Source organism: Staurois parvus, unplaced genomic scaffold (assembly GCF_062004578.1).
Source record: "Staurois parvus isolate SC_StPar_1 unplaced genomic scaffold, SC_StPar_1.0 ptg002140l, whole genome shotgun sequence".
In the NCBI taxonomy this organism is placed as follows: Eukaryota; Metazoa; Chordata; class Amphibia; order Anura; family Ranidae; genus Staurois; species Staurois parvus.
Window position 1 is genome coordinate 2,674,025 of NW_028319936.1, and position 19,000 is coordinate 2,693,024.

General features: G+C 38.8%; 1 protein-coding gene across 2 annotated transcripts in view; it reads right to left on the reverse strand.

Moving 5' to 3' along the window:
- Positions 1–887: 887 nt before the first annotated feature.
- Positions 888–19,000, reverse strand: part of NIPAL3 (NIPA like domain containing 3) — a 32,994-nt gene continuing 14,881 nt past the window's right edge. Inside the window, exons 6-12 of one of the 2 annotated variants that reach the window (XM_089665177.1) lie at positions 17,558–17,679; positions 14,900–14,996; positions 11,636–11,771; positions 8,850–8,938; positions 7,508–7,571; positions 3,670–3,764; positions 888–1,388 (exon numbers count right to left, since the gene is read on the reverse strand). In XM_089665177.1, coding sequence (XP_089521303.1) covers positions 1,198–1,388; positions 3,670–3,764; positions 7,508–7,571; positions 8,850–8,938; positions 11,636–11,771; positions 14,900–14,996; positions 17,558–17,679 — 794 coding nt within the window. In that variant the 3' untranslated portion in view covers positions 888–1,197. Of the gene's footprint in view, positions 1,389–3,669; positions 3,765–7,507; positions 7,572–8,849; positions 8,939–11,635; positions 11,772–14,899; positions 14,997–17,557; positions 17,704–19,000 lie in introns of both variants that reach the window. The other variant, XM_089665176.1, reaches the window with a different exon arrangement.

Sequence of the window (19,000 nt, forward strand, 5' to 3'; positions counted from 1 at the left end):
TTTTTGTTGAAAACCTGTTGGTTTCAGTTTTTGGCCAGATACATCCTGAATTTCCAGTTTCAGTCCAGAATTTTCATTTTCCCTATGTGTATTACCTGTACTGTTAGGTTCTCTTTAAAATGCCTACTGACCTGCCAGTGTTGTTCTGCTGTGATCTGCTGCTCAGAGGACATAGCTTGGGTGCATAAAACTATTTTTGATCCTCCATACGGATGGGGGCTGGCTGCCTCTTCTGGAATCAACCAGCCCTGATGAAGTACACAGGGCCCACTCTCTGGCTGTTCTGTATTGCAGGTCTTGCAGCTTCCTAAAAGATGTGATATGATACACCGAGGGGCTGAAGGACCAAGGGCGCTTCATTGTTTCCTAGGCGGCAGGGGAGCAGGCTGGATCATTTTTTTTAAATCCACTGTTTCTTTTTGCTTAGGGGGTTAGGGTTGAAAAGTAACAAACTCCTTTTGGGGAGGGAAGGTCAGCATTAATCATTTGCTTCTGCGAGATTTAAAACCCTACTCCTGTCAAAACCCTTTACTTTTTTGGATAGAGCCAGGAAAGCTTTGACATGTACCACAGATGGCATATACTATTTAACATGTAATCATTAAAAAAAACTCTTCAGAAGGGTAAACCACTTTTAAAAATATAAATAATGACAAACAAACAATGATGAAAAAAGTTTTAAGTGTTTTTAAGCTGAACGTTGTCATTTTGGCTATAGGTTAATTCAAGGAGTTTTTGAATAAAGTTGAGTGTTGTTCAAAAGCAGTTAAATAAATCCTTAAACCTCCTTTTATTACGGTTTCCCACTAAAGAAATAAGAACCTGAGAGAAATGTTAACTCTACCCCACTCCTCTCCCCCCCCCCAAAAAAAAAAAAAAAGCAATAATGGTGAATAAAACGTGTTTATAGCCCAGTTCAAAAGTATATCAGAATATAAGTTAATATTTTTGCATTTTTTGTTTTGCACAGAATTACAATAAGTTTTTAACAGGGCAGATAAAAAAACAGTCATTTATAGGTAAACTAGCAATTTAGAGAAAACTGGACTTAAGATATACATATAACTTACATATAACTTTGGACTTAAAAAAATACACATTTTAAACTATGGTTTGAACTGTACAAGGAAAAAAAAAATCCAGAGGAACACTTTTTCTGCGTAGTTTTCCCAGTCCGTACATTAGGAGCTAGCATGCCTAGTCATTCTTATCGTGTTCCAAAATCTTATATGGTGGAGAGGATGATGGTGCTTCTTCTGTTACAACAGGAAGTGTTGCAGGCATGTAAATTTCTGATAAACTATCATTACTTTGAAGAGCTCCATAAGAGAAGGAATTCCCAAAATCAGGCTGAATAGTACTGCCATGATCATGCATGTTAACCACACCTGCAAACAAACACAACAGATTTTTTTTTTTTTGGAAGATAACCGATTTAGTATAAACTTCATATCATGAGGATAATTGTAATCATAGAAGCAATTCATATACTGCATACCCAGCCTAGTACAGACTTTTTTTTTTTTTTTTAACAACTAATAGATAATTTAACAATGCTAGTGATGCATTTGCTTTATATATAGCTTTGTATACATTTGCCCAGTTTTTGTATACACTTTTGTTGAGAACACCACATGTGCTAAAGGCACAGGGCAGCCCTGAATGTCTGACAAGAGCATCAGTTTTTTTTTTTACACTTATAAAACAGATATAACAAAATGCATTCAAAAGGTGTATAAAAAAACCCCCAAAATGGAGCAAATGAGAGAGGCATATTGTTTGGGTTTACATACACAATAGGTCTCCCTATTGTTTGTGGTGCTACCCTTAGTGTAGTGTCAACATATGCCACAGAAATATATAATCTTGGGTAAAAAAATGCAAGTATTAATCCAGGACACGAGAAACCAATAATGAAGCTACTAAAATTAGACAGTAAACACTGAAACAATAATCTAAAAAGGAAAATCCAGAGAAAGCCAAACCAGGTCACTAGAAAAAAACATCCTGAGGCCTGATCTATGTAACCTCAAATTCCTCTGCTTTCTATATTACAAAACACATTGCTGTAGCCAATGTTGTTTTAAATTGGTTTCATGGCAGCAAAACACTTATTACAGATATTTTTTTTATAGAAGGCTTTCTGTATATGAGAGACAAGTAACCTGTAATGGGCATGTCTGGGAATTGCTCTTCTGCATCACAAACTGAAGTTCTCAGATTACCGCATTACAGATACACAGGACTTGGGTAGATTGGCACACAACAGACAATGCTTGGATGAAAAATTTAGGCACCAAGATAAACCAAGCTCCCGGTGTGATTTTCAAAATTTACTCAATTTGTATCACAAAAGGCACAATAGTGCCAATGGTTAGAGAGTTCAGCTTTGGGAATATGCAATTTGCAGGAAAATAGAGAAATAAGATATGAAGAGCATATTCTTATTTTGTACAATATACCAGCCATTGGATTTTAAAACACAGAACATCTGTCTGTCAACTTTTTTACTACTTGAAATCTGTGAGCAGGCAGGCTTTGTATTGCAGATGACACAAGTAATGTCTCTTCTGCAACAAAAGAAAACTACCTGCCTTTCAGTATTCTTTGGAATGTACACCAAGTTGTACAAGTGTAGCTCAGTTTACATTCTGGCACAGCTCCTGTATGTGGGGATAATTGCATTTCTGTGCACGCACAGGAGTGACTTCATCCTGCACTGGCCAATAAGAACAGCTACAGCCCAGCACCCAGGAGAAGATGGTTACAAAACGCCAGTGAGGGACATAAAACCATTGAAGAGAGGTAACTATCATGGATTTTCCACGGATCCCTGAAGTGGTAATGCATGCTCTTGCTGTTTGTTTGTGCCATCTCCAGTATCTGTATTGCCCTAAAACACTTAGGATTGAAGCAAATCAAAACTAAATGGCTAAACCAGTATAGCAAACTAATTTAAAGTGGCTATTAACCCCTTGGCGCCGGTGCCTCCCAGCTCTTTAAGGGTTTCAGAAGTCGGGAGGCGGGTTGGGGCTTTAGGGACATGTGACCGCCGTGATTCACTGTCACATGATCGGGAAAGGTCCCGATCACAAGAGGAAATCAGGACCTTTCCGTGAGTACCGGAAATGTGTGCTGGGAGAGAGCAGGGCATGCACCCTCAGCACATATGTTTTTTTAATTGCATGCAAATGTGCAGCCACTTGGTGTCGAGGCCCAGACGCTGAGCGGCCGAACATTTGCGTGCACTCGGTGTGAAGAGGTTAAAGAAAAAGCTTTTTTACCATAACACATTTTCTACATTAAGGTAAAAAACACTCTTAGCTCAGTCGTCTCTCTGTCAAGCACTAATAGGATTTGATGGCAGCGAGAGCCATTGGCGCTACTGTTAAATCAAATACTCTAAAAAGGGAGCAGGGGCAGGGCCAAGCCACGCTGTGTGTGCCTACGGATGTGCACAACTCGGCTTGCAAGTGGGCTTACACGAGTGTCCCTGTAACAAGCAGTTTGCTATGGGAGCACTTGGATAAGATAAGGAGTGGATAGTGCTCATGGGGAACTCCAGAGGATGGGGTAAAAAAACCATTGTACAGAGCAAGTAAGTATAACATCTTTTTTAATTTAAGGAAAAAAAATGCTTTACAACCGCTTAAATCCGTTTTAGTTTACCTGGCATGGAGTTAATGGCAACATAGGGTTCAAAAGGTTTTGTCTTTTTTCTGCTCCTTGTTATGAAGAACACACCCATAAAGGCAATAAGGCACCTTGGGAAATGAGAGATTTTTATTAGATAAACTAGAACACCACAAACTAAAACTAAATACATTTTACCAAAGAATGCAGTTTAAGCACTGTGTAAAGGTGTAAAAGACTACAGAGCATTTAGCATTTTCATAGCTATAGCTCATCAGCAGTAGTATTCTAGGAGAAAAATGTTAAACGAGTTTACATATTCTCAAAAAGCAGTAGATGAACTTGAAAACGAGCCATCACTGATCTCTGTAGCTACAGGCACTGAAACAATTCATCATTAAAGTTCAGAGCAGAAGCACTCAAGTCCTCACAGCAGCTCACTCTGCTCCCCCAGAGCACCTGCTCTGAGTTTGTATTGAAGATTTGTAGGCTGGAAAGATGCTGAGTCACTACTGGTAAGGAAGGGGGTGTAAAAGCAAGGTGAGCTGTGCTGGTTTAAAGCATGCCATTAGTGCTTCTAATGTGAACTTTGATGATTAGTTACTATGGCCGCAGCTAGAGAGGCCAGTGAAAGCTTGCTGTACAGCTTATTTACAGAATAATAATAATTTAATGTCTGTAGCTTAGCTACTGTCACAGATTAAACTTTTCAAAGACATTCTAAAAGTTATCTTTTAACCGCTTGCCCTCCAGAGGATTTACCCTCCTTCCTGACCAGGCCATTTTTTCTGTTACTGCTCTGCGGTACTTTAAACGGACAATTGTGCGGCTATGCACCCAAATAAAATTTACGTCCTTTTTTTCCCCACGAATAGAGATTTCTTTCGATGGTATTTGATCGCCTGTGCATTTTTTATTTTTTGCACTATAAATAAATAAAAAAAACAACAAGGACCGGACAGTTTTGAGGAAAAAAAACCAAAAACTTTTTGCTATTAAACGTCCAGAAAAAAAAAAAAGAAGAAAAAAAAAAAAAAAAAAAATCAACTTTTGTCATAAATTTAGGCCAAAATGTATTCTGCTTCATGTCTTTGCTAAAAAAAAAAAAAAATCCCAATACGTGCAAATTAATTGGTTTACGTGAAAGTTATAGCGTTTACAGATGTTGGTATATACAGTGGGGCAAAAAAGTATTTAGTCAGCCACCAATTGTGCAAGTTCTCCCACTTAAAAAGATGAGAGAGGCCTGTAATTGGCATCATAGGTAGACCTTAACTATGAGAGACAAAACGAGAAACAAAATCCAGACAATCACATTGGCTGATTTGGAAAGAATTTATTTGCAAATTATGGTGGAAAATAAGTATTTAATCAATATCAAAAGTTCTTCTCAATACTTTGTTATATATCCTTTGTTGGCATGACAGAGGTCAAACGTTTCCTGTAAGTCTTCACAAGGTTGGCACACACTGTTGCTGGTATGTTGGCCCATTCCTCCATGCAGATCTCCTCTAGAGCAGTGATGTTTTGGGGCTGTCGCTGGGCAACACAGACTTTCAACTCCCTCCAAAGGTTTTCTATGGGGTTGAGATCTGGAGACTGGCTAGGCCACTCCAGGACCTTGAAATGCTTCTTACGAAGCCACTCCTTCGTTGCCCGGGCGGTATGTTTAGGATCATTGTCATGTTGGAAGACCCAGCCACGTTTCATCTTCAATGCCCTTGCTGATGGAAGGAGGTTTGCACTCAAAATCTCACGATACATGGCCCCATTCATTCTGTCCTGTACATGGATCAGTCATCCTGGTCCCTTTGCGGAGAAACAGCCTCAAAGCATGATGTTGCCACCCCCATGCTTCACAGTAGGTATGGTGTTCTTTGGATGCAACTCAGCATTCTCTCTCCTCCAAACACGACGAGTTGTGTTTCTACCAAACAGTTCTATTTTGGTTTCATCTGACCATATGACATTCTCCCAGTCCTCTTCTGGATCATCCAAATGCTCTCTAGCAAACTTCAGACGGGCCCGGACATGTACTGGCTTAAGCAGGGAGACACGTCTGGCACTGCAGGATCTGAGTCCCTGGCGGCGTAGTGCGTTACTGATGGTAGCCTTTGTTACGTTGGTCCCAGCTCTCTGCAGGTCCTTCACTAGGTCCCCCCGTGTGGTCCTGGGATTTTTGCTCACCGTTCTTGTGATCATTTTGACCCCACAGGGTGAGATCTTGCGTGGAGCCCCAGATCGAGGGGGATTATCAGTGGTCTTGTATGTCTTCCATTTTCTAATTATTGCTCCCACAGTTGATTTGTTCACACCAAGCTGCTTGCCTATTGCAGATTCAGTCTTCCCAGCCTGGTGCAGGTCTACAATTTTGTTTCTGGTGTCCTTCGACAGCTCTTTGGTCTTCACCATAGTGGAGTTTGGAGTGCGACTGTTTGAGGTTGTGGGCAGGTGTCTTTTATACTGATAACAAGTTCAAACAGGTGCCATTGATACAGGTAATAAGTGCAGGACAGAGGAGCCTCTTAAAGAAGAAGGTACAGGTCTGTGAGAGCCAGAAATCTTGCTTGTTTGTAGGTGACCAAATACTTATTTTCCACCATAATTTGCAAATAAATTCTTTCCAAATCAGCCAATGTGATTGTCTGGATTTTTTTTCTCATTTTGTCTCTCATAGTTAAGGTCTACCTATGATGCCAATTACAGGCCTCTCTCATCTTTTTAAGTGGGAGAACTTACACAATTGGTGGCTGACTAAATACTTTTTTGCCCCACTGTATACTGGGATATTATTTGTTTTTACTATTATTGGCGGCGATCAGCGACTTGACACTGGGGGGAACTCACTTGGTGTTACTGGCATCCCCAGTGACACCAATACAGTGATCAGTGCTAATAAAAAGCACTGACACTGTACTAATGGCAATGGGCAAAAAGGTTTTAACATGTGAGGCTGTGTGCTGTTTTACTTGGGGCTGTGTCTGTGTGCTTCACTGTAAGCACACTGCTTTGCATTCCTGTGCACAGCCATGCACAGTAGTGTGCAGAAGCTGACAGGGAAGAGAACTGTTTTGTTTACAAACTGTTGTCTCAAACCCCTCCACCCCCTGGCAGAGATGCTCGGCATTCACAGGGCGCCGGCGAGTAATCACCGGCTTGGTCCCGGTGATTGACAGCTGCGGCGCAAATGGTGGCACGGGTAAGGCATGCGCATCCCTTGCGCAGAAATGCAAAATCTCGTATATATACACGTGATTTTGCGCACCTGTGCCGCCCTGGAATAGTACTTCTGCTACGGGGTGGATGGGAAGTGATTAAATAATAACAGAGCATACAATACCAAGTGAAGGAAATGTTTTACTTTAGGCTGGGTGCACATGGGTGAATTTTGCTATTACAGTCATTGCCCTTGATCTCCCTTTCATTACTAGTGACACACATAGGTAACAGTAAAAAAAGCGTACTATACAGTAGCACAATGATCTCAATTTGGACAATGAATAGCTACTACAATCAACTTGTTGTGTAGCAATTGTACATGTTCACTCACAATCATTCTTAAAGCAAAATTCACCACTGCGCGTTAGCCCTTATTGCTCACAGAATGTAACTAGTAAATTAAGCAAGAAGGAGAAAAGCAGATGACAGCAGCACCCTTTGTAGTTTATCTAGCAATGGCTAACACTGATACAATAATACAATGCACTTCAATATGAAGTAGTAACATGATTCCATAAACTGAATGAACCAATTTAAAAAGGACTAGTGTGTCTTTATATTACAGGCAGGTGCATGCTCTGACATTTGTGCCTACAACCTCATAAGTTAAACTAAAAGACTACCCAGTTTCAAGACGGTCCATTTTTGTACTTACCCTAAAGCAAACATACAAAGATGTAGAGCATCTTCATTTCGAAAGTCAATGTAAAATACCGCTCCTAAAATGTAAACCATTAAATATTAGTACAACTGCAAAGAGTTAAACAAAGCTCCGAATAAGCAGATGGCTATAGGTATGCTATCATTTTTCATGGCAGGTACACAGTATCAAGGCAATTAATGGCAAAATAAATGTTTAGAAATCTGTATTTATTTTTCCACACAAAGCCAATTTCTTGCTTTTAAAGAAATATAAATATTGAATTAATGGCATAACTTGCATGCAAAGAGTATGTGCCTTAGATAAAGCTGACATTTACTTTGTCAGAAAATCTTTGGCGAGTGAACAGCAGCTTTGTAACCTCTACTTTTGCTCCCACAACACACTGTGCTTAATTGTATTAAATTAGAACAGTCATGAAATATAACCAACTATCCTTTAGCCAAATGAAAAAGTAAAAGAAAAAAAATAAGAAATTTAAGCAGTTAAAAGGGTCTCAGCTTTAGTTAAAATGGTTTACTTTTCTCTGTAGCCAGTTCTTTACCTGGAACTGCCCTCCTAGGATTTACTCTAAAGGTTGAAGTTTTCAGACTGGATTATTGCACCTCTGCCTACTAAAACATTCTAACCTGTCTCTGCACCCTAAAACTGGCAACATTTTTGGCTCATCCTATTACAATGCAAAAATAGGATATGGTTTCAGCTGCCTGTATTGTGTCTGCTGCTGTTTTGCATATTCTCTATCATTTGAGCTTGATTAAAGCAAACCTATACAGACTATTAATTTGTTAGGGAAGCCTGAAGTTAGCATCCTAAGGTGTCAGTGCCTACCTGCACAGCATTGCCTGCTGCTCAGGGCCTTAAGCCAAGTACACGTGGGCCAAATGTCGGGCGACATTGGCCAGTTCAACAGAAGCCGGCCGACATTCGGCCTGTGTGTCGGGCTGCCGGTCCAACAAAATCTGTCGAAGGGGCATGACCGAACAAGGTCTACCAATGGCGGAGAGCGCTAACTAGAGTGTTCTGGTGGGGGGAGCACAATAGCACAGCGGGGGAGATCTCTGTACTAACATCGGATAGTTAGTACAGCAGCTACTCCTGAGCTGTCAGGTTTTTTTCGTTCAGCCTGCTGGGTTGAATGAAAACACAAAAACAAAAAACAAACAAACAAACAATCTAGAAGTGTGTACTAGGCTTTAAAGAGACCCTGTCTCCTTCCCAAAAGATATTTACATTTAACTTTTTTTTTGTATGTTATCAACCGGTAAAAGACTCGCTTGTGTAGACATCCCAAAGTTTCTGAACACATATATACACCATACTGAACTTATCTTACCTGCAGATATAGCTAAGCTTGTAGACAAGATATAATTAATGCTTGCAATTAAGGCAGAATCATAAAGCTGGAATGCCTGTGCCAAAAACCTATATACAAAAACAAAAGGTTCCATTAATTTGTTATTTTAAAAATTCAAAACCTTCTTGCCATGGACAACAATAGATTGTACATTGTGTGGGATTGTAGAGCTATAATAGCAAAGGTCACATCCTAAAGTGGACTTGAGCTCAAAAGTGAAGATTTGCCCTGTTAAAGGGATCATCCAGAAATGTTAATTGTACCTAAAGCTGGCCATACATTATAGAATTTTTTATTTATTTTCCTTTAGCTTTACCTTCAACTATATAGTGCAAAGGCTTGCCTGACTGCATACAAATTGAAAGTGTTTAGGTCTGACCTCATTGTATATGAGTCTGGTAAATCTAAAGGGACATTGTACAAGAAGAATTTATATTGTATGGCCAGCCTTAGTCAGGGCTACCATTTGTCTGGAATTCCTCCTGAAAAATTGCATTGCACTTCCTGGTATGTGAGTGTGCCTAGGAAATCTTATGCTTACACCCTCATAGCTTTATATCTAAGGTGTGAGATTAAAGGCATTGCTACCTAGGACTGCTTGCTTCAGTTGACTTGGTGATGTTACTAATGTGCTGCTAACTATTCTCCTTGATGGAGGCTTCAGGAAGTAAAACCCTGCCTTTCATGGTAATTTAGTAATGGGGAAAAGGTCAGCTGGCAATAATGGTGATTGGTCCTCCATATCTGTTGTGGCACATCTTTCACAGTTTAGTTCTTCTTTAAGACATGACAGTTACATTTTGTCATGTCATGCTTGGCAGTCATCAATGAAGTTTTAGCTGTGTATTACACTTTAAAGCTTCAATTATTCCACTCCACTTTCTTATCAACAGTACAAAGTTTAGCAGGTTCTATAATTCTTTAACTTCTTTTCCAGAAATAGTGTCTGTTGAACTGCTATTGATATTTGTAGCTAAAGTTGTGCCACATATACACTAAATGTAAATGTGTTATGGATGTGGAATAGCCCATGCCTTGCTATAATTTAATTGAAGTATTCCAAATTAACCACTTCCCTTCCGGCCCATGTAGATAAACGGCCAGACGGGAGCGCTGCCGAAGCGGGAAGATGTTTGTAAAAGTCACCCGCGTTCACTGCCTGTGCGTGCTCCTTGGGATGATCGGTGCCCGCTGTGTCCGGAGGAACACCGATCGCTGTACAGGACTGTGTGAGGTCCCAATTCATGTGATCACTGATTGGCCAATCAGTAATCACATGAATAGTAGTAAACAAGATGTCACTTCCTGACATCATTGCTTTCTACTTGTGAAATCTGTGAATGATCACAGAGGTCACATGGTACAAGGCTATTCACAACAGCCTTGTACCATGTGACAAGCTGTGACCAGTCACAGTTCTCACATTATTTCTCAATGGCTGCAAGAATGCAGCCAGAGAGAAGGAGAAATTATTGCTTTTACAGCCTTTATAGGTGTAAAAGCAATCAGTGTAAAAAAAAATAAAAAATCAGCACCCCCCGCAAGTAGTACAGTGTCACTATGGTGAGACTGTACTGCTAGGGTGACAGTATGTAAAAAAAAAAAAAACATAATTTTTTTCTAAATTTTCTAAAAAAAAATTTTATATTATAATTTTTGGTTAGAGGGGATTGTAGCCGTATTAGTGCACTTGCGACAGAAACAATTTAGTACTGTCTGTGATACTTTTTTTTATTTGCACTAACATACAATTTTGAGGACAAGCTTTCGGGGAGTATCCCCTTCTTCAGGTCTAAGCAGTACTGTTACAAAGTTTTAGCAACTTTTGAACTAAGAATTCTATTTGACACAAGAGATAACAGCCTTAATTTGGACATGGGACTCCTCACTCATTATCCAACATATTTATGACTCCCTCTGTGAGTGCTGTTCCCACCCCCCCAGTCTTTGCTTTTGCTTTGTTGTTCTTAGCACTAGGCTAACCTTAGGCTTGTGTTTCTTTCTGCCTTTTTTTTTTCTTTTTTTCTTCTTCTTCTCAATCCCCACATATCTTCTAACATTCTGCTAAAACTTTGTAACAGTACTGCTTGGACCTTGAAGAAGGGGACACTCCCCAAAAGCTTGTCCTCAAAATTGTATGTTAGTGCAAATAAAAAAAGTATCATGGACAGTACTGAATAATTTTTGGTTACAAACTAAATTTTTTTTTTTTTTTAACTAAAAAGATATCTGAATACACTGTGACCAAGATTTATGAAGAAAGATTTATTTGCAAAATTTTATAAGAAAAACACTTTTTATTTCAAAATGTTTGGACTTTTTCATTTATATAGCAAAAAACTAAAAATCCCAGTGGTGAATAAATACCACCAAAATAAAGTTTTATCTGTTTCAAAAAAATGCTAAAAAATTCATACGGGTACAGTGTTGCATGACCGTGCAATTGTCAAAGTGTGATAGCACGGAAAGCTGCAAATTGGCCTGGACTGTAAGGGGGTGAAAGTGTCCGGACTTGAAGTGGCTAAATATCTAAAAGGATGCCGAGGAAAGAAATTGTCTTTTTCATACAATTTAAATCAAATAATGAATGTACTATTATTTTTGTACAATTATAACACTGAAGAAGCATCCAAAAAGAATATATAAATTTCTTACAAGGAAATTCTTCTTAAATTAACAGTTTGACACAGAAAAAAATGCAGAATTAAATGAAATAGTTACATACTAGTATTTAGAAAATATGTCTTGTGTGGGTGTCTACTTACGATGCTTGAGCAATGGCTGTAGCCACCATACACACAAACATGATGTAGAAGATGGGGTACCCCAGCTGCATGCTGCCTTGTATAGAGACCATGATCATACCAGCCAGTGCTTTCACTGTGACCACTGTTGTAGAGCCTATAAACATTGTAGTGTAATAAAAAAAAAAAACACCAAAAATTACATTTCTAAGGAAAATGGGAATTAAAAAACAAATCCAATGTTATCATTTTTTTCCCTAGGTTTTACATTTTTTCTTCTCTCTTACTTTATCCATAATAAAATTTTAGGATAACCTTTTCAGGTTTGAAGAGGAGAGTCCTTGGATACCATTTACCTGCAACCTGTCTAGATGCTACAAATGCTTGGTACACACACACACACAAAGATTTTGTGTAAAGTGGTATAGCATCTTTTCTGTTTATAAAGAAGTGAGCTTCACACATACACTGGATATAAAAAGTCTACACACCCCTGTTAAAATGTCATGTTTCTGTGATGTAAACCTATAAACTGTACAGCTCAGTTGAACAACAAACTGAAATATTTTAGGTGGAGGGAAGTAAAAATAAAAAACTAACATAATATGATTTCATAAGTGTGCACACCCTTAAACTATTACTTTGTTGAAGCACCTTTTGATTTGATTCCAGCACTCAGTCTTTCTGGGTATGAGTCTACTAGAATGGCACATCTTGACTTGGCAATATTTGCCCACTCTTCCTTGCAAAAACACTCCAAATCTGTCACTGTGAGGGCATCTCCTGTGCACAGCCCTCTTCAGATTACCCCAAAGATTTTCAATCGGATTCAAATCTGGGCTCTGGCTGGGCCATTCCAAAAAACTTTAATCTTCTGGTGAAGCCATTCCTTTGTTGATTTGGATGTATGCTTTGGGTCGTTGTCATGCTGAAAGATGAAGTTCCTCTTCATGTTCAGCTTTCTAGCAGAAGCCTGAAGGTTTTGTGCCAATATTGACTGTTATTTGGATCTGTTCAGAATTCCCTCTACCTTGACGAAGGCCCCAGTTCCAGCTGAAGAAAAACAGCCCCAAAGCATGATGCTGCCACCACCATGCTTCACTGTGGGTATGGTATACTTTTGGTGATGTGCAGTGTTGTTTTTGCACCAAACATATCTTTTGGAAATATGGCCACAAAGTTCAACCTTGGTCTCAGCAGACCATAACACCTTTTCCCCACATGCTTTTGGGAGACTTCAAAATGTTTCTGCAAAATTTAGCCAGGCTAAATTAAAAAAGGCTTCAGTCTTGCTACTCTACCCCATAGCCCAGACATATGAAGAATACGGGAAATTGTTGTCACATGTACCACACAGCCAGTACTTGCCAGATATTCCTGCAGCTCCTTTAATGTTGCTGTAGGCCTCTTGGCAGCCTCCCAGACCAGTTTTCTTCTCGTCTTTTCATCAACTTTGGAGGGGCGTCCAGTTCTTGGTAATGTCAGTGCTGCGCCATATTTTCTCCACTTGATGATGCCGGTCTTCACTGTGTTCCATGGTATATCTAATGCCTTGGAAATTCTTTTGTACCCTTCTCCTTTTGCCTGATACCTTTTAACAATGAGATCCCTCTGATGCTTTGGATTCTTTCTGAGGACCATGGCGTTTGCTGTAGGATGCGACTAAGAAAATGTCAGAAAAGACCTACTAGAACAGCTGAACTTTATTTGGGGTTAATCAGAGGCAGTTTAAATGCAGACGTGTGTACGGACTTCTATTTAACATGATTTTGAATGCGATTGCTTAATTCTGAACACAGCTACATCCCCAGTTATAAGAGGGTGTGCACACTTATGCAACCACATTGTTTTTCAATTGAGTTGTACAGTTTATAGGTCACATTAAAAGGAGGAAAATTATTTATCTTTGTCTTTTTTTTACATCACAGAAACCTGACATTTTAACAGGGGTTTGTAGACTTTATATCCACTGTATATGATGATATTTGTTGAAGTGGCATACTTAGCTATATAAGGGGTGGATACCACCTGAGGCCATAGGGTCCAGTATAGACACTCCATTCTTAGCTTTCCATTTACCTTGCCTCCATTAATGCTGCCTGAGGCAGTCGACTCAGTTGGCCTCATGGGTGGCATGGCCTTTGGTGTACTGTCAGGTTACTTTCAAACTGCCCAGTTGCAGAAATGTGGTAAAAATAGGTGCACGTTTTTGCTGTTTCTGATGCATTTTTCACCTGCCATGTGACTTAAAAAATGCGCCAAAAGGCCAACCGAGGGTACTTTTTTGCCACACTGTTTGTGAGTTTACATTCATTTCAATGGGGAGATTAATTTTTGATGCTTTTTCCAATTCAATGGGGAGGCGTGTTTTTGGTGTGGTACATGCACCAAAAAATGCAACAAGCAGGACTTTGAAAAACGCAACGCACCCACAACTGACCAGTGTGAAGAGTTTTGTGGGAATTGTCATGTGATTTTCTTCCACTTTACTTAAAACAAAAAAAAAAAAAAAAGGGAAGAAAAACAAATCAGTATGAAAACTGCCTAAATATACCATTTTTTTTTTAAATGTTAGTGATCATTTACTGTATGGATGTAAATATTTAAAAAATTAATTATAACATGTAATTTCATGCTGTGGCACTTTTTATACACTTTATGATTTATTTAAAATTATAAGGATCCCTCTGCACATAGTATTTTTTATGCATATTCAGAATTATTAATCAAAATGATAATGGTATTCTTTAGCACTCTAATTTATAAACCAATGCAAATTTTCATTTCTTCAAACACAGTGCATGCATCATAATTCTTCAAATAAAGCAGACTAAACAGCTATCTGCTAAAATTATATCATAATATTTAATGTGTAGTCTAGGAATCCAAGATGCATAGGGCTTGGTAAAAAAGGTGATGAGATGCCCAACTCTGGAATTGTACTTTTAGTGCAGAAGCTAGTGTGGTATAACATAATTCTATAGGCTTATAGCAGGGAGCACAGGAACTAAAGGCACTCCTAGGTCCCAAAAGGTGTGATGAACACAGCATACCTTAACTACTCACATGGGAGCAATCTGTGACCTTTACTGCATCACACTGGTAGCAATGGCTGATGGAAGCCTCCTCATGCCATTACTGCCTAGCAGGAGGCTTTACGTTCCAGAAATACATTTTGTGCTGAATATGTTGCAAATACAGGGGGAAACAGAGCTTCAGAACTACAGAGAAAGTCTATGGAATTTCATGCAAATAAAATGGACAGGCTATAAATAACTTACATACCTAATAATGCAACCAGCAACAGTATGATGATCATGTAATTGGCATTCTTCTGTTTGTAGTAATACAGCAGAAAACAAAAGGCAAGGATTTCCACCAGCTGAGAAGACAACACCCAAGGCATAAGAGAAGAACAAATGAGATGTAAAGTCCTAAGGCCTTGTTCACATGAAAGTACTTAAGTGTACACCCCCTGTGCAAGGGCAATGTTTACATGGGGATGCACAAAAGTTCCTTGCATCCCCATGAAGACATTCCCATTCATCTTAATTGGGACACAATGGCTTAACGGGACACAGCTGCTGCTCCTAATTTGACAGCTGTGTGGAAGCGGGTTCCCAAACGTACACTGTCTGCATTAAAGGACCCGTACAAAGAAGCATGTGCATGGATGTCAAATTGGGAGCAGAGGCTGTATTTGTGTGGCTGCTGAGTTCCATTTGACATGAATAGAACTGTCTGCACTGGGGATGCATGGAACACCTCAAAGTGAATTGAAAGGTTGGAGTAAAGAAGGAGTAAGTAATCAGTGGGCACTGTTAAAGTCTACCATCCTGGAGGCAACTAGGTTATATGTCAGACAAGTTAGTAAGACTAAATGGAAGAAAAACCCCAATATGGTTCACTAAAGAGGCAAGTAGGACAGTAAAAGGAGAAAAAAAAAAAAAATCAGCATTTAGAACAATCAAGGAAACAGGAGGTGTAGAGTATAAAAATTTACAAAAAGAGGCCAAACACACTATCAGTGCTGCCAAAGCAAACAGAGGAGAAAATTGCTAATAATATTAAGAAAGGAGATAAAGCTTTTTTTTTTTTTTTCAGGTACATTAGTGATAGAACAAAATAATTTGTACTAACAATAACAGGCTGGGGAATCATATTGGTTCTAGTAATCACAGTTCATTTCTAGGATTTCTGGAGACAGAGGTAGCAGAGGAACTGGCTCGATTACAGCCTAATAAAGCAAAAAGCCCTGATGGTATTTATCCCACAGTTTCAATAGCACTCCCAGGTATAGTGTTTGGACCATTAAACGGATATTTTTAATCAATTTCTTCTAACAGGAGAAGTTCCCCATGACTGGCAGACAATCAACTTTGTAGCTATCCACAAGAAGGGCAACAAGGTAGAAAATGGCAATTACATGTTAGGGAGTTTAACATCAGTTGTAGTAAAGTTGTCAGGTTTCACTATCACTCCTGAAAAGAAGGATCACTGATCACTTAAAAACACACAACTTGCTGGACCCAAAGCAGCATGGCTTTACTGAGGGCAGATCATGTCAGACTAGTCTGAATTTTTTTTTTACTATATTACCAATATTTTAGACCAGGATGGTGCTGTGGACATAGCATATCTTGATTTCAGCAAGGCATATGATACAGTTCCACATAATGATCAAATCCAAAAGTTGTACTAGCTAGGACTTAACTTTTGGGTGGTTAGGTGGATATGCAGCTGGCTAAACGATAGAGTGTGGGTGTAAATGGGGTTCACTCAGAACAGAGACCAGTCACTAGTGGTGTACCCCAGGTCTCTGTATTAGGTCCTGTTCTATTTAATCTACCGTATATGTGAGTAAGTGATATAACTAAAGGGTTGTTGGGTAAGATAAGTCTTTTTGCTGATGATACAAAGGTGGGTAATAGGGTTGATGTCCCTGGAGGTGTTTGTAACAAGAAACATGATTTGGAGTTGCTCGAAGACTGGTCAAAGAAGAAGTGGAAACTGCAGTTGAACGTTTCTAAATATAAAATAATGCACCTAGGGAAAAAGAAAACCTTGAGAGAGTACAACATTGGGGGTACTAAGTTCAGATGATTGCAAAATGAGCAAACAGCGTGACCAGGCAGTGGGGAAAGTGAATAGAATTCTAGGATGCATCACTAGAGGGATCAACAACAGGAGGAAGAAGGTCCCGATTCCCATTACAGATCTTTAGTTAGACCTCATTTAGAATACTGTGTTCAGTTCTGGAGACCTCACTTACAAAAAGATATATTGATAAGATAGTCCAAAGACAAGTAACAAAAATGGTGAAAAGTCTAGTGGATAAAACATATCAAAAGCGACTTCGGGATCTTAATATGTACAGTCTGGAGGAAAGAAGGGAAAGGGAAGACATGACTGAAACCTTCAAATACATCAAGGGGGTGAATAAAATTCAGGAGGGCGGTTTTTCAATATGAAACCAAAATCAAGAACACGGGGACATGACCTCAAACTAACTGGAGGAAAGTTCAAAACTAGTCATAGAAAGTATTATTTTACTGAAAGGGTAGTTGATGCTTGGGACAAACAGATCTATACTGAGACAAGAAAAGTTAATGAAATAAAAAAAAAAAAACCACGCAAAGACCTAATGGACCGCTTGGTCTTTTTCTGCCATCACTTTTCTAAGGAGCTTTCATTTTAGATTTCATCTCCAACACTGTAGGTGAAAGCTGCCACTGGGTTGTGGGCCCAGATTTAGTGGTTCTCAAGACCCATTGTACCCAAGCACTTGGTCTTCACATTTTCAGAAGATATAGAATGATAGAACAGAGAAGATCCCTTGTACCTGACTTCCTTGCAGATGAGTGGAGATTGAACATTGCAACATTTGATATATTATAATATTTTAATTCTATTTTAGAAAAAAGTCAGTAAAAATAAACTTACCATGTACAGCAGGAATGGCCAGCTCACTAAATGCTTGACAATATTCTCTCCAGTCATCTTCTCATGGCTATTGGGTCCAAAGGTTATCAGCAAGTATGTGCCAATGACTGCTAGCCCACAGCCTATAAAGGACAAGATATAACGTCCTTGGGAGGGTAGAGAGAGAAGACATACACATATACATCAGAGGAAGCGTGGTTAGTTAACATGCAGCTAAATGTTTGTAAGTGGAAAAATCATGTAAAAAAATCATGTAATAAGAAAACCATGATAAAATGACCGATCTATTAAAAGCAACTGAAAGTGTAATGGAAGAGCCAAATTTCAGAGATAAATTCATAAGACTTATAGCGAAAAGATATTTCTTAGAAGAAAAAAAAACTAAAATAAAAAGAATCATTTAAAGGTGTACAATATTGTGCTAGCAGGGTAAGAAAAGTTAAGAAAAGCAAGTATTGAAGAACTAGACTACAATCTCCTAATTCGAAAGAGATTACCTAGCATTAATTTAGCCATCAGTGTCCTAATTACCAAAAACAATGGATTAAAACAACCACAAACTGTCCTGTGTGTAAGAGGTCAAATATGCAGAAATATGACAAAGTGCAAATAATTTTAAAATAGATATTGTTATTATGGCATTAGTATATAGGGAGTTAAAAACTCAAGATAAACTCTTGTATTTCCTGTGTGTTAAAAATTAGTCATTCCTAATTTTTTTTGTTTTTTTTTAAATTAATCTCAATATCCTCTGGGCAATAACAAAATAACTAGTATTTAGGACAAAGGTGTCAGGCAGATAGAGGTATGCTTACACTCCAGAAAACTGTTTGTCACATCTTAGCATTCTATATCCTACTACTAAAGTATTGCAGGAGAAGGATGAGAAATTGTGTCTGCTCAAACCTTAAAGTAAATATAGAGTTAAGACATTTTTTACCCTAATGCATTCCCTGCATTAAGGAAAAAAAAAAAAATATATGTCACAGTAGTCGTATCAGCCCCCCTCCACCCCCTAATACTTACCTGAGCCCTCTCTTGATCCAGCACTGTGCACTGGTTACACTTTTTATTCTGTCCTCACTCTTCTTATCACCTCCACAATTCTTTTTCCACCTCTTCTTCCTCGCTCTCCTAATCCCATGTTAGATAGCAGTGTGACAGAGTTTGATCCCTTGTGGGTTTTTAATGCTGTCCCTGACCCTAGAAGTTAACCTCTCCCACTTCTAGTAATACAGAATCAGCTTGACTTTTCATTCAAGCTATTGATATCACTGGCCCAAACCAGGCATGCCACATCATTTAATGTTTAGTGGAATATATGTAGAACCCACATCATGGTTTTACAAGTAGCTCAGTTTATAGACAAGCTCAGACTATCATACCAGTGGTGGATCTTTCATGAATTTTTCACAGAATCTGTTTTACGAACAGTCACTCTAC